General features: G+C 41.9%; 1 protein-coding gene across 1 annotated transcript; it reads right to left on the bottom strand.

The window, feature by feature from the left end:
- Positions 1 to 19127: 19127 nt before the first annotated feature.
- On the bottom strand, positions 19128 to 21065 carry LOC125570178 (protein LIGHT-DEPENDENT SHORT HYPOCOTYLS 5-like). The gene is given in 3 exon segments (XM_048731409.1): positions 19128 to 19238; positions 19435 to 19826; positions 20996 to 21065. Coding segments are annotated over 3 exon segments (573 nt in total).
- Positions 21066 to 21172: the final 107 nt, after the last annotated feature.

Raw genomic sequence — 21172 nt, 5'->3', positions numbered from 1 at the left:
CATAAATTTTATATCTTATAGAACAAAGGTATTTTTTCGAGAGAAAGTGTTTACACATGTTTCATGTTAGCCTGTAATATGTTGGCTAAAGTGCAATTATGGACCCGGGGATGAAATGGGCTTCTACATAGGCTTGAAGTGGGCTCATACGAAGGGCTGAAATTGGCCCCTACAAAGGGTCGAATTAAACGACAGGGCCTAAACAGATTTGAGGTGAGCCGATTCAGAAATCACTAGGGCTGAATCGTCACCCTCGAAAGCTGACTTAGCTCTTAAGGGCCAAATCGAAACGAAACGGGCTGAAATGACCTTTGGAAAATTGGGGTCGAATCGGCCCTTTCAATTTTACAGTGTAGAGTAATATCTCCCTCTCTATTTTCTCACTATTACAAAAGCTCAGATACTTCAGCTTGCTTGCTTTGATAATCACAAAAATGCATTCCCTCGCTAAAAGGATAGTAGTATGAAATATATTTTTCTTTTTTGGATTCCTTCTCAATTTACCGGAATATTCACAAATATTTAGCGCGGTTTAGCGCGCGCATATATTTTTTTATGTAATTTTGATCTAGGTCACAAATGACTGGACCCGGGCGTTTCAGTTCACGGCCTTTTTTTCGAAGGTTGACCAAAATACAACAGGGACCTTAAGCACGCAAAAACGTAGAACGCCGCGCACGTTGGATTTGCGCGCGCACCGTCCTCGACGTTCCAACTATGTTGTCAACAACGTGAAAAGTGGGCTAGCCACGTAGTTCAAGATCCAACATGTCAATCACGCGCGCTCGAATAGCCATCAGGAAAGATATGGTGCAATAACAGCCATGTGGTCCCACAAATGTCCCACAAAAAGTCGGCAATAGACGGCGAAAAAGATTGGTTTGAGATATTTTTATGCGAATCTAACCAACCAAATAAGCATTTTCCGGCCAGCGTAGAAGGTCCTAGCCGTTTTTTTTTCTTTGACCGGCCACTTTTAGTATAGAGTTGGGACTCAAATTGTAGGAAAACACGTAAAATTTACTACGGAGAAACGAAAAACAAAAAGCAAATAAACCACTTACAATAGTAATGTTAGTCCTACCACTAAACTTGTTTGATATTACCTAGGTTACTTTACATATAAAAATGAGACTGTCGTTAGTATTTTTGCTGTAAATCTTGACGTTAGCCGATAAAACTTGAAGTTAGAAGTCAGACGTAAACAGCGAATTCGGCTTTCTCTTCTATTTTCCCCGCACTTAAATCACTGCAAGTTGACAAAAATAGCTGTGAAAACACATAGTACCTCCCGAAGAGAACACCACTTTATCTAATCATTTCCAAGTTTTCGTAGTTTGAGCTAGATTCGCCGTTTCCATTCAACAACCAAACTCGTAGTCATTATTTTCTATGCTTCTCTACAAGATTTTCACCAAGCTTGGACAGCAAGATAAGTTTCCATCATGTTAGGTTTCTGTGTTTTATTTCCCAAGTCGCAGAAAAACCGTTATAAACGTCTGTACTTTAGATAAATCCGAGCAGTACTCACTGTCCTCATCCGACGTGTTTTACAATTTGTCGGACTTCTGATTGGATATTCGTGCGCGCGTAGGATCTATGAGTTGAAAGCGAAGTTGCAACGTTGAGAAAGGCGCGCACGCAAATCCAACGTCCACAGCGTTCTACGTTTTCGCGTGCTTAAGGTCCCTAATATTACCCGTGCTTAAGGTCTAATAATATATAGATTTAGGCACTACCTAAAAGCAGAGCCAGCATTGAACACCTTTTGTATTAAATGATCAAAGTATTTTTGGGGAATCTAGGATCCTGCTCTTTACTGAGATTTATTGGACCAACCAAATGGATCCAGGCCTTATTCAATAATTTAAATTATGCAGTACATCAAAGTTAACAAACACAATTCCTGGTGTAAATATGTCTGTCTAAGTTGTCAAGAGTCTAATAGTAAATTCTTATTTCTCCACCATAGAAGTTCCATTATGAATATTCTTATAATCAAAACAATACTCCAACAAGCTTTGCCCTTGTGCAGAATATGTCATGGATGTAACAGCATTTCAAAGATTCCAAATAATATATTTAGACTGTTTAAATGCCATACTGTAATTTGAAGGTATCAATTTAGTGGTGATTCTCTAATTTATTGGACTGAATATTCAGAAAAATGTCTGGAAATTAAAATCCACAAATGTATCTCCTTCAATGCATTACATATTGGAGCATATTGGTGCCTTTACCATATAGTGGCCTTGTTGTTGGTGGCCTACTCTAAAATGAATGCAATGGGGAAAAAACAGATTAATTTTGGAAGCAAACCCTATAAAATACATCTACGACATCACTGACAGTGCTAAAATGCTAACTTCTAATTTCAAACCAAACCCTTTCATTGATCTATGTTTGGGGTAGAGAGGAAACAGCAAAGAATATCAATCGACTAAAAAAATAGTCGACGGGAGAGGAGAAATAAAGGAAATCGACTCAACTTGAAAGGTTTGGTGAAAAAAATATGAGTAATGAAAATAATTTGATTGGGCATTTATTTACATTTCCCCTTTCCCATTATCTTAAAACTTACACCACCACAGGCCTCTAAAGAGGCCAAGCCTATGCTATCCAAGCTATGTGAATGTTACCTTATAATTTGTGAAAACTCGAGTAACATTAAAAATAAACCGCAAATAAACCACACAGAAACAATCATGGCGGTCAACACGTTTTCTTCTTCTTCCACACACACTGCATTATGGGTAATACAATATTTTTCTATGGGGGGGTGGGCAAGTGCTTAATTCCAAGGGTAACACACTTCCCCCCTGAAAAGATGTTTTCCTCGACATTTAAGTTACTAGTATGTTTCAATACTACAATGCAACTGAGGAAAAAAAAATCTGACTACTCTACTATTTCAATGTTCAGTTCCATGAAGGCATGGTGTAGGGTGATCAAGTCCAACCATGGCTTCCACTTGTTTCTTCATACAGCTGTATCTTGCTTATTCTTTACTCTACAGTTCTCTTGCACAATGTCATTGCCACGTAAATACCCAATGCTGCTCAAGGTCTTACACCTTGTTACCTACACTATTTGCTAGGCTATACTAGTATTATTCAACTAGTGTCTCTAACTAGACCGTTTTTTTCTTTTCTTTTTCTTGTAACAAACAAACAAATATAAGTCAAGTAAGTGTACTAGTGTACTTGTAATTACATTGCTGGTGTCCATGGTGAGAAGGAAGGACATCTGTAGGGTACCTGTAAACCGTAGGGTACCGGATAACCGTAGGGAGTCTGTAGACTGCAGGGTACCGAATAACCGTAGGGTACCTGTAAACCGAAGGGTGCCTTGAACCCGCATGTGGCACATGGTAACTCTTGTGTAGGAGGTGCACCGTAAGCACTCCATGCTGACTCATTTATAGTTATACCATGGTTAGCGACCGGTCCCCGATAATAGGATGGCTGACCAATAACATCATAAGTAACCCGCAAAGGTGGATGCCTATTCCGCTCGGGTCGTCCAATGATGCTGCCATTAGCATAGTTCTCCTGGCTGTCCCTATCACCTTGTTCCCCTTGCTGCTGCTGTGATGCCCTCTCTGCCTGCTCCTCTATTGCTTCATCCAGCTCACCTGCCGTTCCTTCCTGCTGATCGGGTGCTCCATCCAGCTCGTCTGAAGCTTCCTCTTGCTGATCCAGAGATACATCTGACTCGCCTGATGCTATTTCCTCTTGCCGATCCGGTGCTACATCAGACTCGCCTGATACTTCCTCCTGCTGACCCAGGACTACATCCGATTCGCTTGATGCTTCTTCTTTCTCGTCGGGCGCATATCCAACCTGTCTACCGTAAACAAAGTCTGGTTCCTCTTCACTACTCGACTCCTCTTTCAACTCTGCTGCGTTCCTTGTTGCAGGTTTCCGTGTTTTGGTTTTCCTTTTTGGCTGAGTAATCACGTCACTCATGAGATAATCACATGGCAGTAAGAGGTTATAATGCAGAGTCCGGTTCCTGCCCTTGCCATTCTCAGGTCTGACCTCATACACTGGGCTCGATTCTCCCTTCTGATTCACAACCACAAACACCTGATCCTCAAAGTATGAGCGTAGTTTCCCTGGACCGCCTCGTTCTGACAGGTTTCGTACCAATACCCGATCACCCGGCTTAAGTGATGAGCATCTCACTTTCTTCTCGTAGTACCTCTTACCCCGCGCGGCTTGAGCTGTCGACTTGGAACGTGCGATCCTGTAAGCTTCTTCCATGGTTTCTCGCCACTTTGTCACATATTTCGGATACTGTTGCGGAGTGCCTTGCAAACTGGTACCAATCATTAAGTCAATGGGAAGTCGAGGTGAGCGACCATAAAGTAGATAGAAAGGAGAAAATCCTGTTGAGTCATTTCGAGTGCAGTTGTATGCGTGTACAACTTTGTTAAGACTATCTTTCCACTTGGATTTCTGGTTCTCTGGTAGTGTGCGTAACATTGCAAGAAGGGTCTGATTAAAACGCTCGACTTGTCCATTGGATTGTGGATGATATGGTGTGGTTCTTGAGTGAGCTACCCCACTAAGCTTTTCCAGATGTTTATGTAGATCGTTCTCGAACTCCTTCCCCTGATCGTGATGTATTCGAAGGGGAAACCCAAACCTCATGATGTAATCATTATACAGCTTCTCTGCCACTGTAGGGGCCGATTTATTCCGTGTTGCGTATGCTTGGGCAAATCGAGTAAAATGATCAATCACTACGAGGATATATTCATACCCACCAGTGCTTTTTTCTAGATGTAAAAAGTCCAAAGAAATGAGTTCAAAGGGAGCTGTTGTTTGAATACTCTGCATTGGTGCCCGTTGAGCATGTTTCGGTCGTTTTTGCTTGATACATCGACAAACAGAGGTAACATAGTGTTCAATGTCCTGTTGCATACGGGGCCAAAAGAACCTATCCCTCGCAAGTGGCAATACCCTCTCTGCACCGAGATGCCCCATTTCCTCATGTAGTTCCTTATAAACGAGATGATGAAGTTTCCGTGGAAGGACCAATTGGAGACGTGGTCCAATTCTCCGGCGAAGGATATCATCCTTACCTAGTTCCAACTTCTTCCAGTGACGTAACATGGCCTTTGTTTCAGGAGTTTCCTTCTTTCGCTCCTTTAAGCTGGGTAATGACTCATTAAGTATGAAACCAATCACCTTTCCAATTGTTGTATCCTCACGCTGAAGTCTCACAATGTCCTCTGTCGACCATGCTTGCGTGCCTAAGGTGACATTATCGTCGAGAGAATCTTCAAGGCATGCTGACAAAGAGATAGTCGAAATGCCATCTTCACCTGCCTGGAACTTTACAGAATTCACAGTGGCTCCTATGTCTTCTTGGCATATGGTCTTCTGACATTCTTCCATATACTTCTCCATGCCTTGTGAAATCCGCGAGAGACCGTCTGCATCCCCATTTGCCTTTCCAGGTCTGTATTTGATGACAAAGTTATAGTTAGCCAATTCTGATACCCAACGCTGTCCGGTCGCATTCAATTTGGCAGTGGTCAGAATGTATGTTAACGGGTTATTATCCGTGTAGACAGTAAATTTAGGGGCATAGTACAAATAGTCTCTAAATTTCTCCGTAATTGCCCATTTTAGCGCTAAGAATTCGAGTTTCCCCGAATGCAGATGGTAATTGCGCTCGGCTTGAGTTAACGATCGTGACCCGTAACCAATGACTCTCAAGGTTCCTTTCTGGCGTTGGTATAATACAGCCCCAAGTCCCCGCTCCGATGCGTCAGTGTGAAGAATAAAGGGTTGTTGGTAGTCCGGATAAGCCATAACGGGTGGTGATGTGAGAGTATCTATAAGTGTCTCCAGTATTCGCTGATGTTCCTCAGACCAAGAGACTGGTTGGCGTGATAAGGACTTACTCGACCTACTTTTCGATTTGGTACTTGTACCTCCCTTGGGTTCCGTCAAAAGATCATAAATGGGTGCTGCTAACGTCGCAAAGTTACGTACATATCTCCTGAAATAACTTAGAAGTCCCATAAGTCTGCGAACTTCTCCGACTGTCTTAGGTGGCGTATCCTTTAAATCCGTAACTGCCTTAATACTCTCCTGATCCATCCGATAACCTTCTTCTGACACAACATGTCCAAGGAATGTAACTTCCCTTTGAAAGATTTTACACTTGCTGGGTTTCAATTTTATCCCGTGTTCCCGCAGTCTTTGCAAAACTTTCCTCAGATCACTAACATGTTCTTCAAAACTTTGACTAAAGACAATGATATCGTCCAAATATGGGATACATGTGATGTCTCTTAAATCTTCTAAACAATCTTGCATATATCTTTGAAAGGCCGCGGGGGCCTGGGAAAGACCCATGGGAATGCGAACCCATTCATACAGTCCCCAAGGGGTCACAAAGGCAGTCAATGGTCTACTGTCTTTCCCCATGAAACCCTGATGATATGCGCGTCCCTGATCCAGTACTGAAAACCAACTATTTCCCCCTAGGGTGTCTAATGCATCTTGAATCCTTGGGATGGGAAAACGGTCAGGAACACTCTTACGATTCAGTTCACGATAGTCAATGCACAGTCTTAGAGACCCGTCCCGTTTACGGACGCAGACAGCCGGCGACGAGTAGGAAGACTTTGACTTCACAATCCATCCCTTATTTATCAAGTCCTCAATATAGCCTTTGACTTCTGCATACAATGGGCGGCTAATTGAGACATATGTTTTGTAAACAGGAGTCTTATCCATTAGGGTTAAATTTTACTCAAGGTCTTCGATGCAACCGACATCCTGACTATCACGGGCAAAGGTCTCCTCCTCTTCCTGTAACAGACGAGTGACTTCCTTTTTTTGTTCTTCATTCAGATCTCCAATCACCACCCCTGGGACCCTCTGTGATGAATCTATGGTCGCCCCCCTGGATTCTTGTGTTTCACCTGGGTGTACCCCCCTTGAATCAGACAAGTTCATCTCACTAAGTTTCACTTCTGCTGGGGTAACTGATCTGATAAGGTTAAGACTACCCAAGATGGTGCCCCCCCTGAGGGTGATATCATGCTTGGTGGCATTACTGACGTAAATGTCAACTCGCGTAGCTTTCCCTTTCGGGATGGACAATAGAGACTGGGAGAGTTCTAGCCCTGTAGGCAATGTCTGGTCTTCATCTGGTTCAAAGATAACTGGGCATTTCTCCTCGACTGGGCCGGTATTTGCACGACAATTAATTCTCAGGGTCTGCCTCCCCGGTATGCTGACACTCTTCTTAGGTGACTTTAAGATGCACAAGGGTTCTGAGTTGTCACATGTTTGGATAAAGTTAATCAAGGCCCCAACTGCCTCCCCTCTGACTTCTGGAAATGCACCTTTCATAATATCCTGTAATGGGCTCCCTGTGGTGTTGCTATTATCCCCTGGGAAATCTTTAATCACTGTTTCTATGACATTATATCCAATGATGGGACACTCTAACTCTCCTGGGGTCACTAAAAAAGGTACTTCTACATCTGGCCCTGTATACCCATGGGATTCTAGCTTCAATGTTATGGGGATCCATCCCTCATATGGGATCTCACTGCCATTTGCAGCAGATACATTTAAGTTTCTATCCCGACCCAGGAGTGTCTCAATATCTTGTAAATCAGTGTTCAAACCATTCTCATTGACCCATGATTTAGATAAAACTGAAATTTGCGCGCCCGTATCCCAGAGGGCCTCTGTGCTAATATCATTAAGCATGCAGGAAACTTTGCATTTTGGTCCTACCAGTTTACAAATAACAGCATGTTGTTTTGGAGTGAGATGAGACATAAATACACTAGACTGAATTCGCTCTGCGTACTCACTGTTTTTCTTGGCTTGTAACTCTTGTATCGCAGTGCAAAGTTTCTTGTGTTCCAACCAATGAGCCCGTTGGCATTGCACACCGCAGTACAATGCTGACTTACAACCCGCACATTGAACTAAACAATCACTACCAGATGGTTGATGCCCACATAACACACATACTTGGGACTTTCCTGTGGAAGCAACTTGCGACCCGGCTACCGCCTGTCCCGCGGTGGCAGCCGGTGCTGGTTTCCCGAATCCTTGTTTTGTGTTGGTCTCCGCTTACGACATCCCCGTGCCCAATGCTCAGATAAACCGCAATAAAAACAATGATCACATGCATCAATCGTATTGCTATCCTCACACTGCTTGCAAACTCTCTTGGCCTTCTGTACATGTATATCCCGATTATCAATATTGCCATCCCTTTCCTGTTGCACTTGGGCCACTGTCTCCCGCAATGTGGCCATCTCCGACTTCACTGACTTGAGTTCTGCTAGGATCAGGTCTTCTGTTGAGACTGCGGCTGGAGCAGTCTTCCCTTTGTCCTTACGTCCACCATTCCCTTGTGATTCGACATTATCACTTGTTAGCTGATTAACTTTCTTAGTTATTTTGGTTAACTTTGATTTCCTCTCTAACTCCTCAGATGCCACAATATTTACATGCTGGATTAAATCTTCATCAGTGGTATCTGTGTTCTGTAGATATGGTCTTAGTTTCATCCTTACACCATCATCCATTAATCCAGTCTCCACAGTTCTTAAAAATAGTCCTTGCACCAATTCGGGATCGTATTTCATTTTGCTATCAGACTCTTGTGACGCAAAACAAACTTTCTGCCTTTGATCCAAAGCCCTGATCACAAAACTCTGAGGGGTTTCCCCGGGAGCTTGAGCCAAAATTGCTAATTCTTGATACAGTTCTGTTGCATTTTTTTCCTGATAATGCGAGCGCAAAATGTGTCTTAATTGGGCCAGAGTCAAGCTTGGAATACCTTCCAAGTAGCTGCGAAGTCTCATTCCTGGGCAAATGGACTTTATTACTGCATCAACCACCTCAACTTCTGTGTGTCCTTTCTTTAGTCCAGAGTCAATTTGTCTCACGAGACTGACAAAACTTAACTTATCTTTCTGTCCTGGCTCTCCAATTTGCCCAGAAATCTTCATTTCTCTCTTTATATCCGAAATGTAGAGACCTTTCTTTGATTCCATACCTATAAGCTTGTTCATTTGATCCTTCAGAGCTTGGAGCTCCTCGCTCGGACTTGCACTTGCACTCGTGTTTGGCTGGGCTTGTTTCTCTTGTTTGGGCTTCGTTGCTCCAGAAATCGCCGAAATAACCTCCTCTAATCCCTTCAGATAGCTGACTGCTTGGTCTCCTTCGCTCTCAAGCTCGTTATCCACAGCTTGTGAGATCCTTCTGACCCGTTTCAACCTAGATAGTTTGTCGTCCTCGTGTAGCTTCAAAAAGTTTTCCACTTCGTGTAACTGTTCGGCCGTCAAGCGACACAAACTCTCTTCGATACTAAGCTGAAGTTCTTCAGTCATCTTCTGAATCCGTTTTCTTTGTCTGAGCCCCCAATATGTTACCTTATAATTTGTGAAAACTCGAGTAACATTAAAAATAAACCGAAAATAAACCACACAGAAACAATCATGGCGGTCAACACGTTTTCTTCTTCTTCCACACACACTGCATTATGGGTAATACAATATTTTTCTATGGGGGGGTGGGCAAGTGCTTAATTCCAAGGGTAACATGAACATAGCTTCAAATTCTATTATTGAAAAAGAACATGGTTGTTGCTTAGTGCTATATAGTTTAAGTATCCTAAAAAAACCTTCCCCTTATAAAAGTCCCATTCTACAAGCTACATTCTGACAAGCTTTGTCCTTACAAAGAACAAGTAATGGATTAAACAGGATTTCAAAGATATTATATAGTTTCAGACAGTTTTAGATGAGATGCAATACTGAAGTTTCCATGTGGTGATTTCCCATCCTCATGGGAATTAATATCTACAAATATACATCCAGTAATGCATTATATTTTGGTGTTTTTAGAAACCCTGGATCAAACCATTCCAGTAAAATAAAACTAAACATCTAAAATAAATGTAATGGGAAAGAGACTGACTTGGAAAGGAAATCCTAAAAAAGATATAAGTGAAAGTACTAAATGAAAATTTCTAATTTAAAAATCAAATTTGTTAATTAATTTATTTTTTGTGTAGAGGGGAAATAGCAAATAGCATCAATTGCATAAAAATAGAAGAAGTAGGAGAAGTAAAAGGAAGAAATATGACTCTTCTTTAAATGTTTGAAAAGAAAATATAACAATAATAATTATATGATAATTATATTCAGTACTTTCCTAAAATATTCCCATTATCTTTAGGTTGATAAAAAACTGTTTTCTTTACAGATTTATTATTTAAAAAGCAAAAGTTTGTTTTTAGTTTTATATTATATAAGTATCTTGTTCTAAAAAAAACATATTGAGTGTGTACTGCTGAATCACATAGTAATGAACTAGTCATTTGAGCCCCCTCCCTCATGATCCCGCGGAGGCCAGGGGTTAATGTGGGGTTTTAGACCACTTTTTAACCAGAATATGTCAAGAGGGGTGGTGGTATTGACTGTTTTTACTCCTAACTTGGAAACATGCTTTAAAAAAAGTCTAATCCCCCACCCTTTCCTGGGACCATGGGTGTGGGGGTATCAAATGACTTGTGAATAAGAACATCCTACTGTTCTCTTCAAGACATGATTTTTCATGTCTTCCAGTCTTTAGCATTCATCTTGGCCTTCAGGTAGTTCCTGGTTCATAAAACAGTGAAAACAATTATTTATTATACCTTTCAAACAATCTTTTCATCAAGCCATTTATAATCTAACTAATTTTCCACAACTATTTGAAAAAATATAAACACATGAGATGCAAGATGCAGACAATAACAACAATACATATTGAAAAAAAGGTTTTTTTTTTATCCTCGGTAAGGAAAATTTCTCTTGTAAGTTGAAAAAGCTGCTGTATCTTCTAAGGATATGTATCTTCTTAGGACTAAGAGCACAGGATATAAAGACAAGAACGGTCTTCTTTAGCAGTATTTGACAAATGCAACACGATATTGGTTAGCCTTTATGAAATATCTCAACACAATCAATCTGCCCTGAAGAAGTCTTATTAAAGACGAATTCCAGTTTTTGTTGTATTGTATTTTATTCAACACAATCAAGAATATAGATAAACCAAAGAATGTCAAAACAAAACCTGTTATGCTCAAATAATTTGATTACTAAGTTAAGTACTCGCATTCTCAAAGCATACAAAAAGGACAACAAAAAGCCTAATAACTGTCATATCCTCAATAGACAATACAAATCGTCGTCCGAAACTCACCTTGCATTGTTTTTTTTGGTCGCTTTCTTGTGGTTTTGTTCGCTTTTTAATGTGAACTGTTACTTGCTTAAATTTACTAGCTAAAACCAGATAAATCTTGGCGTGAATGAATGTTAGTAGATCTCCTCTAGTTGACTTTATCCTTAAGTCACAAAATTTGAGGCAAAATAAATAATCATCGCATAATCGACAAGAACTTTTTTCCTTGCTCAGTGCTTGTATTTAGTCGCCATTTCGGGGCCGAGTGGGGCCTGGGAGTCGCGCGGCTGGCTGACTGGCTGGCTGGCGAGTGACACCACAGGGTACCCGCGCGATGACCACAAAAACCAAGTCGCATACCTATACCATATTTCTATGCCTATGGAGCTACGCGCGCGGCCTGCGGCCGCGCTTGGCTCCGCCATTACGCGTGCTTAAGGTGCCTAATATTACGCGTGCTTAAGGTGCCTAATATTACGCGTGCTTAAGGTCCCTAATATTACGCGTGCTTAAGGTCCCTAATATTACGCGTGCTTAAGGTCCCTAATATTACGCGTGCTTAAGGTCCCTAATATTACGCGTGCTTAAGGTCACTAATATTACCGGAAAGCGCGTCTTATATGGTCCTTGCGAACCACATACTATTTGGAAGATGCAATTTATAAAGAATTAACCAAATATATCAACTCTGAAAGGTTAATTGGACATTAATCATAGATAGCAAACACACGCAAAAATGACGTTTTAAAGTAGCTTTACAAGGAATTATTTAGTAAGCTGGACAAAATCCAGTGACAAAAACGAACACTAGAGATCGAGCGAGTGTCTATTTATTTTCAAAACAAGTGCCACATAAGATACTGGCGTTTGACGCAAATGTTTGTACGTCTAGGCACCCACAAAATATGGCACTCAATTGGCTTCCACATATTTTTGAACGAGATCAAAACATTTTCAACAAACATTTATGTACGAAACACATGTTTGCCTGTTTAGCCACTCATGGGCTTATACGCGGATATCTAAGTATTTTTCAAAAATACAAGACTGCGATGACATACAACAACCAAATCTGGCATGGTTAATAACCATAGGAGAAAAAGATGATCTGCACAGTTTGTTGCCATGGAAGCAAATGTTCATATATTTGCATATTAATATGTATATTATATATTAATTCGTAGTCAAAAGCCCCATAATAAATAGCCTTTGCATCTGGTCCATCGACCCCGTAACCATGACAACGGTTACCGTGGTAACATAAAAAAAATATATATCTCGCTAAATTAAATAGCTGGACCAGGTGCAAAGGCTATTTCATACATGTGTTATGTCAATAAACAAATATATGCCTTAAGATTTCTTAATTGTTTTGCCTAAATGTTCCCCATTTTTACTTAAATGATTCTAGCTAATTAAAATTAAAATTTATGCAATTGGGCACGTTTCCATGGCAACAAGAATTCCAACTGTTGTAAGATACCACGATCTACCACTATACTTAGCTTTATTGCTAAACCATGTATACTTCGCGAGATATTCAAGAAAATCACTTTGTTCCGCGTATAAGCCCATAGTCAAGCCTTAATTAGCCTGAGAAGGTATCTATGAATAAAATTCTTATTTACTTCGTGTTCCTATCTAGGCCGATCAGCAGGAACAGCTCATCCGACTCTCGCTGTCGTTCCTTCTCCTCACTTTCCTTTGCCACTTCATCCTCTTCAATCTGCTCATTGTTGCCCTTCCTCTTGTATACGCGAGCGTGAGAAAAAACACTGAATTTGTTGCTTGGCGAGCCATTGTTCGCGCGTAAACTGCCGTGTACCGTTAGTTGATTTCAGGCACCGCATTTCTTTAGCCACTTGCTAAGGGCTGCTCTCCCTTCCGGTTTTTTCTCCCAGTTCGAGCTTTCTTATCAGAAATTATTTTACAACAGGTGGAAATGGTGCACTCCCGCCCCGTACCTTGTGTAGCGCCCATCCTTCAGGCTCGCCCGTCGTACCTGTGAAAGGTTGGGCTGCTGTTCCTGCGCCGGTGAATGCAGACACCATTGCTTCCTGGTGGACTTTTAGACATCTATTCGCCCATTTTTTTTCGAATGACGTCATACGTGGTTGATGTCGTCTCAGCAGTGTGGGTCCCTACATTGAGGTGCAATTCCAGGTCAGCGAACAGCACGAACGTCTCCCGGCATCCTGGCTCTGGACATGCAAATAAAGGCTGTTCTTTGCGTGGAGCTGCAGGGGATGGCTTCACACCTCGCGACTCTTTAATGTCAAAGAACGGTTTTAGGCAGTTGAGCTCAGTGTTCTTCTGGCCTTTTATAAGGAGTCGCTTACAGTTTCCCACGGCGACACATGCGCAATCCTTTCTCGTACGCAAAGTCATGATACTTGCTGAAGCCCGTGATCTTCTTCACATCAATAGACTTTCTGCTTTCATCCATTTGACAAACAGTAGCAGTTGTGCCTTTGACGGGCCTTTCCGACAGCGCTGTGTGCATATCATTGGCGTTTGCCATATCGTGTCCTTCGTTGCAGTAGGTCTTTAAGGCAGCCTTTATCGGGCACAAAATCCTGTCACAAATATCTTTGCCGTGCTGTGGCTCCGAATGGTCTAGGCGTCTTATACAGACTCCAGTGCGCTTCTCGAGATCACTCAAGGCTGCCACCAAGTTGTTATTATGGTAGCAGCCAGCTTCATATGAGCGCAAGTACACGGTTCTCAAGGATGTGTTACTTTCTTTTACTCTTTCTATGATGTTTTCCACGATTGATAAGACGGAAAACCAATCCTGAGTGCGAGAGTTAAACAGGTGTGCGTAGGTTGTCAGATTGATTTCCTGCGTCGTCTTGATGATCCCGCTTGAGATGTGCCAGCTAATTCCTCTTTTGCCAAACCACTCGGACTGCTTTTCGCGAAACTTCTTGGGGTTAAATTTCATGGCCCAGTCCATGACTATCAAGGCCTCCTTGTCCACTTCCATGCTTTTCAAAAGGTCTTGTTTGATCTCTCTTGGTTAACTGCCCTGAGGATATGCGCTTTCAATCCAAAATGCAAGATTTAGCAACGGCGTGGTCAAGAAGCAAACCGTCCTTTTGCTCGCTTGAATAAAATGTAAGGTTGCTATCCTTGATCCGAGCTTCTATAGCGGATATACAAGCTTTCAGTGCTTCACATTGCTTACAGACTGCGTTATTTTCATGATCGCATATAACCCTTAACTCATCATCGGCTTTGTCGCTTACTGCGTAATCTCGACAATGGTCTGCGCATGCGCTCTGCTCGGCAGAACAGTGAGCCTGGTACTCGGTTTTGAGATGCCTGCTAGCGTTCAGCTCTTTTCATCTCACTGCACCACAAAAGCTGGGCACCTGACGCTCCAAGCTGGTCTACTATTCTCTCCAATGTCTCAAAACCAGCTGAACCATCGGTAGCGATGTTGTCTAGTCCCTGAAGAGATTTTCTTTGTGATTCCTCTCTAGCATCGAGAATCTTAAAGAGAGTAGATTGACTAAGCGAAGAGAACTTCTCTTCCTGGCAGAATTGGTGGTACTGGCTAATCATAGTAGATCTTGTAACAGTTCGTACGACGTTAGGCATGGTGATACTTTGACCAGATTCCAATTTCAATGCACGTGTTCCGTATGACACATCCTGGTAAAAGTAGGGTCTGTTGATAAATTCCAGGAAATGGTCTACCTTCTCTATAGAGAGGCGCGATCGATGATGAACCGTCTTCTCTTCTGGCACTCCTGGGCCACTTGTCTTTGCGTGTTTCCGCGCCTGCTTTATTTGCCAGCGTGTCAGCGTCTCATATGGCTCGTGTAGCTTCATAAGCTTTTTAGCGGGAAATCTGTAAACATATAGACTTAGGATCTGCGTCTTCACGTTACGGGAAGGCGCATCATTTCGTAATTAGCCTCTCACTCAGTGCTTCGTCTCTACCTTGCTGACAAACTGTGTCAAAAAGGTTAGCTTCTGCTTTTGGCGCTAGCATTTCGCATACCAAACGACAACCAATATCAGCTTTCTCTGTAATTTCATCCTTTTCACTCTTTGCTGCAAGTTGCCAGGTTGTTTTTAACCTTGATGTCACTGGTTGAAAGGGAAGTCCTAACACTTAGCTCAATTTGTTCATGGCATCATTGTAAATAGATATATTTACGTCGTCATCGTCTTCGTGACTGTCTTTCCAATCGCCCGGTGTCCAGTCCGTCTCGGTCTCTCTAGCGGCCTTAGGGGTACTGAGAAAGCTTAGGCGTGGCTCGGCGTACTGCTTGTGTCCGGTCCTGTTCCTATAAAAGATCAACTCTAATTGCTTAGCAAAATAAACTAGTCCCAAGGTTAGCTATCTTATACACTCCAATTATTCCAAATACTATGTGCAATCGGTAAAACTACTGAACAGAATACTCAGCCACATGTACCTTAGCAGTCGCTCATTCCCTAACAAGGACATGTTTTCCAGCGTATCTCGCAAAGAGTCAGCTTCAAGATCGGCATCATTTTGCGTGGTCTTGATCGTTGCTTTGTGATTTTTGATACAGCCAGTACATACAGCTAAATTGGTATAATACAGTAGTTTTACAAAAATGTACCAGGAAACAGGATTTATGTCGTGTTTATCTCAATTAATAAAGCGTTATTTGCATATAGGTGGCGAGGTGGGGGCACTGGTTGCATGACATGTACAAGGTTGGGTGCGCGCACAACCCCCCCCCCCCCCCCCCCCCCTCCTTACTGGGGAGTAACACAAGGCCCCTCTGAATTAACATACCCTATCTACAACAAGGTTATCTGCAAACGTTATATCAAGCATGCGATCAGATATTGTCTTTATATTGCGCGCCCACGCCCAATGTGTTTTTTTAAGGGCGTGTGTGGGTGGAGGGGGGGGGGGGGGGCTGGGCATTCGAGCGCTTCTGTAAGTTAAATGTTTGCAGGAATGTTTGTCCTGTTCTATTTATTTCTTGATTCAAAATACTTACAGGATCCAATTGGCAGTTGCGTACCAATTGCATCGAAGATTTCGCCTGCCATTTTCACCCCAATCACGTTAGGGCCTTCACGTGTTTAGAGGAAGTAGAGTGCAGGGGGTGTTGACACGTTCTCTTAGACCTCCAGTACTTCCCTAGCTCGTGCCGATGTCGGGGGCACACTCTGAAATTGCTTATTGTGTCTTGGGAAAGATGTCCAAGCACAGCTCGCTGGATATAACCTGGTATTCGAACATACTTGTACGGGAGAGATGACATTTCCGCATATGAGCGCCGATATCATCTTTACAATTGGCTAGCTTCACCAGCTCTGTCCGTCATCGCGAAGGGCCGCAGTCAATAGAATGACCATTCTTGAGAAAACAGCTCGCCATAACGAAGAATGTTACTGCTATTTCTTGCGAACGGCAACAACGCCCTTGTCAGCGGTCTTACGATATAGCAAAAACGTGACATTGGCTACATTCAAGTTCACCGCGTACAACAGAACTGTTAGACAGTGTTAAACCCTTTTTCTTTTCAAAGAAATAGGGATAGTGATAATAAAATCTATTTACTTCGACTCGAGCTCGTAAGGGTGTAGAGTTCATTGTGGCGCGTTGAAACACAAGAATTGTAAACTACCAGCCGAATGTCACGCGATCTATTTCAATCAATGCCAACACAAATCTTCAAAGAAGTCACCAAGTAAGGAAACTTCGACGATTTTGAATAAAGATTTATGGTATGTCTCGCTTCAAATTGCCCTGGATGCGTATTTAGCTACGTTATCGTGGGAATTTTCGCGCCTCTAATTGAAACATCGGTTGAGATTGACAGCGGCCGTCCAAGATGACAAGAATTTGGAGGTAAAACCTGTAAACTTTTGGAATTATTCTTGGAGTAAACTCGCAACGGCAAAAATGTTTCTTGACGAAAATGTCAAGAGAAACTACTTATGTTTTGAGAATGCTGAGTGCCTCTCACGTATTGTGGTGCACTTTTGAGAATTTTGATAATAAATGTGTTATATGTTTTTGACAGAGATTGGAACTTCGATCACTAAGGCGAGAGAATATTCAAATTTTCTGTTACTTTTCATTATTTTTCCAGTCAGATGGCTTCTTTGGGCATTTGTCTTTGAGTTGAAATATATTTTTTTATTTGTTGATGTCGCGAATCAAATGTAAGACTCATCTGTGTAGATGGCGATTTTTGCTCCTGTTTTGAGCGCTCATTCGAGGGCGTGGATTTTGAATCTCAAATTTTGTGGTACGCATCGAAAACCGATTACGTCCTTTACTCTCAAGAGCTGTTTTTTCAATATCATCCAAAATAATGTCTATTTCTGATTCTTTCCTTAAAAATGCCTCTATAATTCTTCTTATCACTTTTTTCTGAGGATAAGGCTCTTTTCCTTCAATTTCTGCTTTCTGGTCATTTGCGCTCTCCTTCTATTGTCCCACTCCCACCCCACTTTTTATCATATAAAGAAAGACCAATATCGAAAGGGACTGGGTTGGAGATAGGCACAGGTACAGGGTTTGTACGGCCAGGATGATATTCCTTTGTGGTTCAGCAGTTTGTTCATTAGCCAGTTCCTCTTGCGATGTCTTGGACAGGGAAGATGGAGGTGTGTGCAGTCTGTTACCAGCTCTCTGTACCACTCGTGCTGCTAGCCATTTCTGTGGCAATATCATAAAACTATAAACATTTTTGCACCAAAGAAGAAAAAAACTGTAACTATTGCTTTCTGTGTAACATACCTTATTCATTTAACATTCAACATATTAAAAGGTATACATCCTGCTGTCAGAGACTTCATATATATATAATATCTATTCACATCCAATTCAAAATATGATGCAAGAGAGAATTTATTTGACAGTAGCGTGATGCAATCACCTGAGCCTTTTGCTGACAGACACGAGCTAAATGGCAATAATAGAGGGGAAGAGATAAGCTTTGAAGCTACTTTCTAAAATAATAGTACAAATTGTTCAACATTTGTAAGGACCGTGACATGTAAAATCAGCATAAAACTTTTGAAAAAGAAATTCGTCAGTTCTAATAAGATGAATAGTATAATATCCAAACCGACCTTTGTTCCACGTATCACTGATTTAGTATTGAGAGTGGTAGATTTAATTGTTCTGTCTAAGAACAAACGTGTGAATCCGGAGCCAAAGGCCCCTTTGAATATGATACACGCGACGGGTCGGGTGGGTGGGTACCCTTTAAAGGCGCCAAAAAACCTACGACACGATAATCCCCTCCCCCCGTTGCAGCTCCCATCCACCTTTCCATTAATCGCCTTTTTGCGTCGCGACGAACCTCAGTGGGAGAAAAGACATAGACACACAAGAATACCTACGAATTGGTTCCTATTTATGGTATCCTGGGTGGAGTACACGTGCCTCAGTGCCCGTGTGTAAGAACAAACGTGTGGGTCTCTTACGCCAAGCCAGTAAAGTCTATCACCAACCTCACCTCTCATAACAAATCACGTCTCAACCTATGACCCCCCAAACCTCACTAAGCCATCCCTTCCTAATTATCAAATCTCATACACATAAGAGTCATTCGCTGAATTTCGTTACATCTAAGTACCCGGCTAACCCTAAATTACTCAGATTCTTGCATCTTACGCTTCTTCGAATTATCCGGGGGAAAAGCCAGCATGAAATACTTGACAGTGTTCAGATCTCGATACTGCCTGGAAAGCTCTACAACGGGATGTTAATCATCAACTATCTCTGACAAACGGGTCGAAGTATCACTGTCGCGTAGTACTTTACCCAATTGCTTGTAGTATATTGCAGTATGGGACCTTTCCTAGCCCACATGACTCATAATGTCCGCCAAGGCGGAACCTGCCAGGGCTAGAGATATAGCACAACCCGACCGGAAGCTATGGCCTTGATTGTTAGTCGGGCGGAAAAAGGTGACCATCAGTAGTATCAACTTTCATTGCTCGAGTCACGGATATATAACTCTCTATAGCTGCTACTGTGTACAATTTTACATTCGCACATCCCTTAACCCCAAAGAGATTTTATGTATCTCCCCGAAGCATTTCATCCCATGTATGGTTAAATAGCAGTCCGTCATCATTAGAAAACAGTTACATTTCATTTGTGCACACTTGGCCTATCACCTGAATAGAACAGGGTCTGAAAATAGGCTTGGTATCTGAAAAGTATAATTAGTTTCAGGCGGTCGTCCTGGGTCACCTCAATCTGATGATTCCAGTAGTCCACCAATCGAGCTAATTTGTCCACAAACAGCGGCGTAGCTTGAGTGGGAGTGACACCAGCCCTCGCTTGTTCCTCCTTGACAAGTTTGAGATACTTACGAACCAAACTAGACGCCGCAGGATTCCCAAAACCTTAAGTATCATTCCAATCACCAGATCGATCGCTTTCATTGAACAGTGCCCGCAACTTCCCAATCAATTAATCAACCGTACCCGCTGCGAGATACACAGGGCATCCACAGTCAGACGCAGCCTTGGAACCACGGTTAGGGCAGTGTAATACATGTACACAAGTCTTTTCTTTTACATTCTTCCAAATCAGAAAACGAACTATATCCAATGGGGTTGCGGAAAAGATGTCGTTTGGTACTGCCAAAGAATTTAGAAAGAGGGAAAACTGGGTGTAGAAAGGCTTTTCTGTGTATCATACTTAGACTGTTTTTCAAACAAAGAAGACATGCGGGCGTCAATACTTTCAATATCAACATCATCAAACCTTTTCTGTTTCACATGGCTTACTAGTTGTCGCCTATACCAACATTTTTTACAGAACCGGAAAATGTGATCATTAATGTAACTACATTGGGGACAGGCCATAGCTGGAGTCCAAATCCTCGGGACCTCCCGCAACGGCTAAACAAGAATGGAAAACAAACAATTTTTTACAATTTATTCATTTTACATTTCACTTATTCAATTAATAATAATATAAGCAGTACATCTTCCATCCTGTTTTTATTTATTTATTTATTTACTTATTTTTTTACTTGACTATTTCCCTTACCACTAACGGCAGTTGATTTTCCTCACATCACAGCCAGTCCTCCATTAGTCCATGTTGCTAACCCATCCACGAGATTCTAAATTACACTGATACAAAATTTTGCCTCCATTTCATATAACACTTTACAACAAAAAAAGTTCAGGAGAACTCCTGTTTATTCTGGATATTTAGCCAGCGCCCAGCTAGCAGTAATCACTACTGAATGATTACAATGCAAAACAATCTGACAAGCAGTAAACACTGCTGAATTTCCAATACAATTACAATCTGAAAAGGTAATATATTATAATCACCTAATTTATATTTACAAGAAGTTAATACTGAGCTGGACACGTAAACCAGAGATAAAAAACCCTGTAGGAAAAAAGCTCTGGACCGCGTTCCCCGAACCAATGCTCAGCATTGCGTGCTCTCGGGGCTTAAGAGCCGAAGAAAAGTTAAAAAAAAATAACACATAAAAAACAAAATTAGCAAAAGTCAATATGGCTTAAACAGAGGAGCTGGCTAGAGTGACACTAGCACGCTATGTCTCCCTTTATATACTCATACCCTTACTGCACTCTCTTCTCTTCACATGCCGTCAAAATAAACATTTCTGCTTCTATCATTACATTTCATCGGCGAAGATGTATTGTATACGAGTAGTCTTTGCGTGTTACCGTACACACGAATCACGGACTCCTAATCACCATCACCGCCGAACGTCAGCTTAAAGGCCCAGAGATCCCAGGGAATGGGACCATATTCAACAAACCCAGCTCTACTGGGACGGCGCAGAACACTACATTCACTAAGTGTAGCAAGTCGCAGCTTGGATCTGGCATGAGCCTGAATCAAAGGCCACCAATAGGGTCTAGGGTATTTATCTGGTATCACCACAGTGCATCTCGCCTTCTGCTCACGCAAAAACTTGAATGTAGCGCCAATGAGA

The sequence above is a fragment of the Nematostella vectensis genome, chromosome 8 (assembly GCF_932526225.1).
Source record: "Nematostella vectensis chromosome 8, jaNemVect1.1, whole genome shotgun sequence".
In the NCBI taxonomy this organism is placed as follows: Eukaryota; Metazoa; Cnidaria; class Anthozoa; order Actiniaria; family Edwardsiidae; genus Nematostella; species Nematostella vectensis.
Note: the sequence above shows the minus strand (reverse complement) of the source record. Positions and strands in the feature narration are given on the sequence as shown.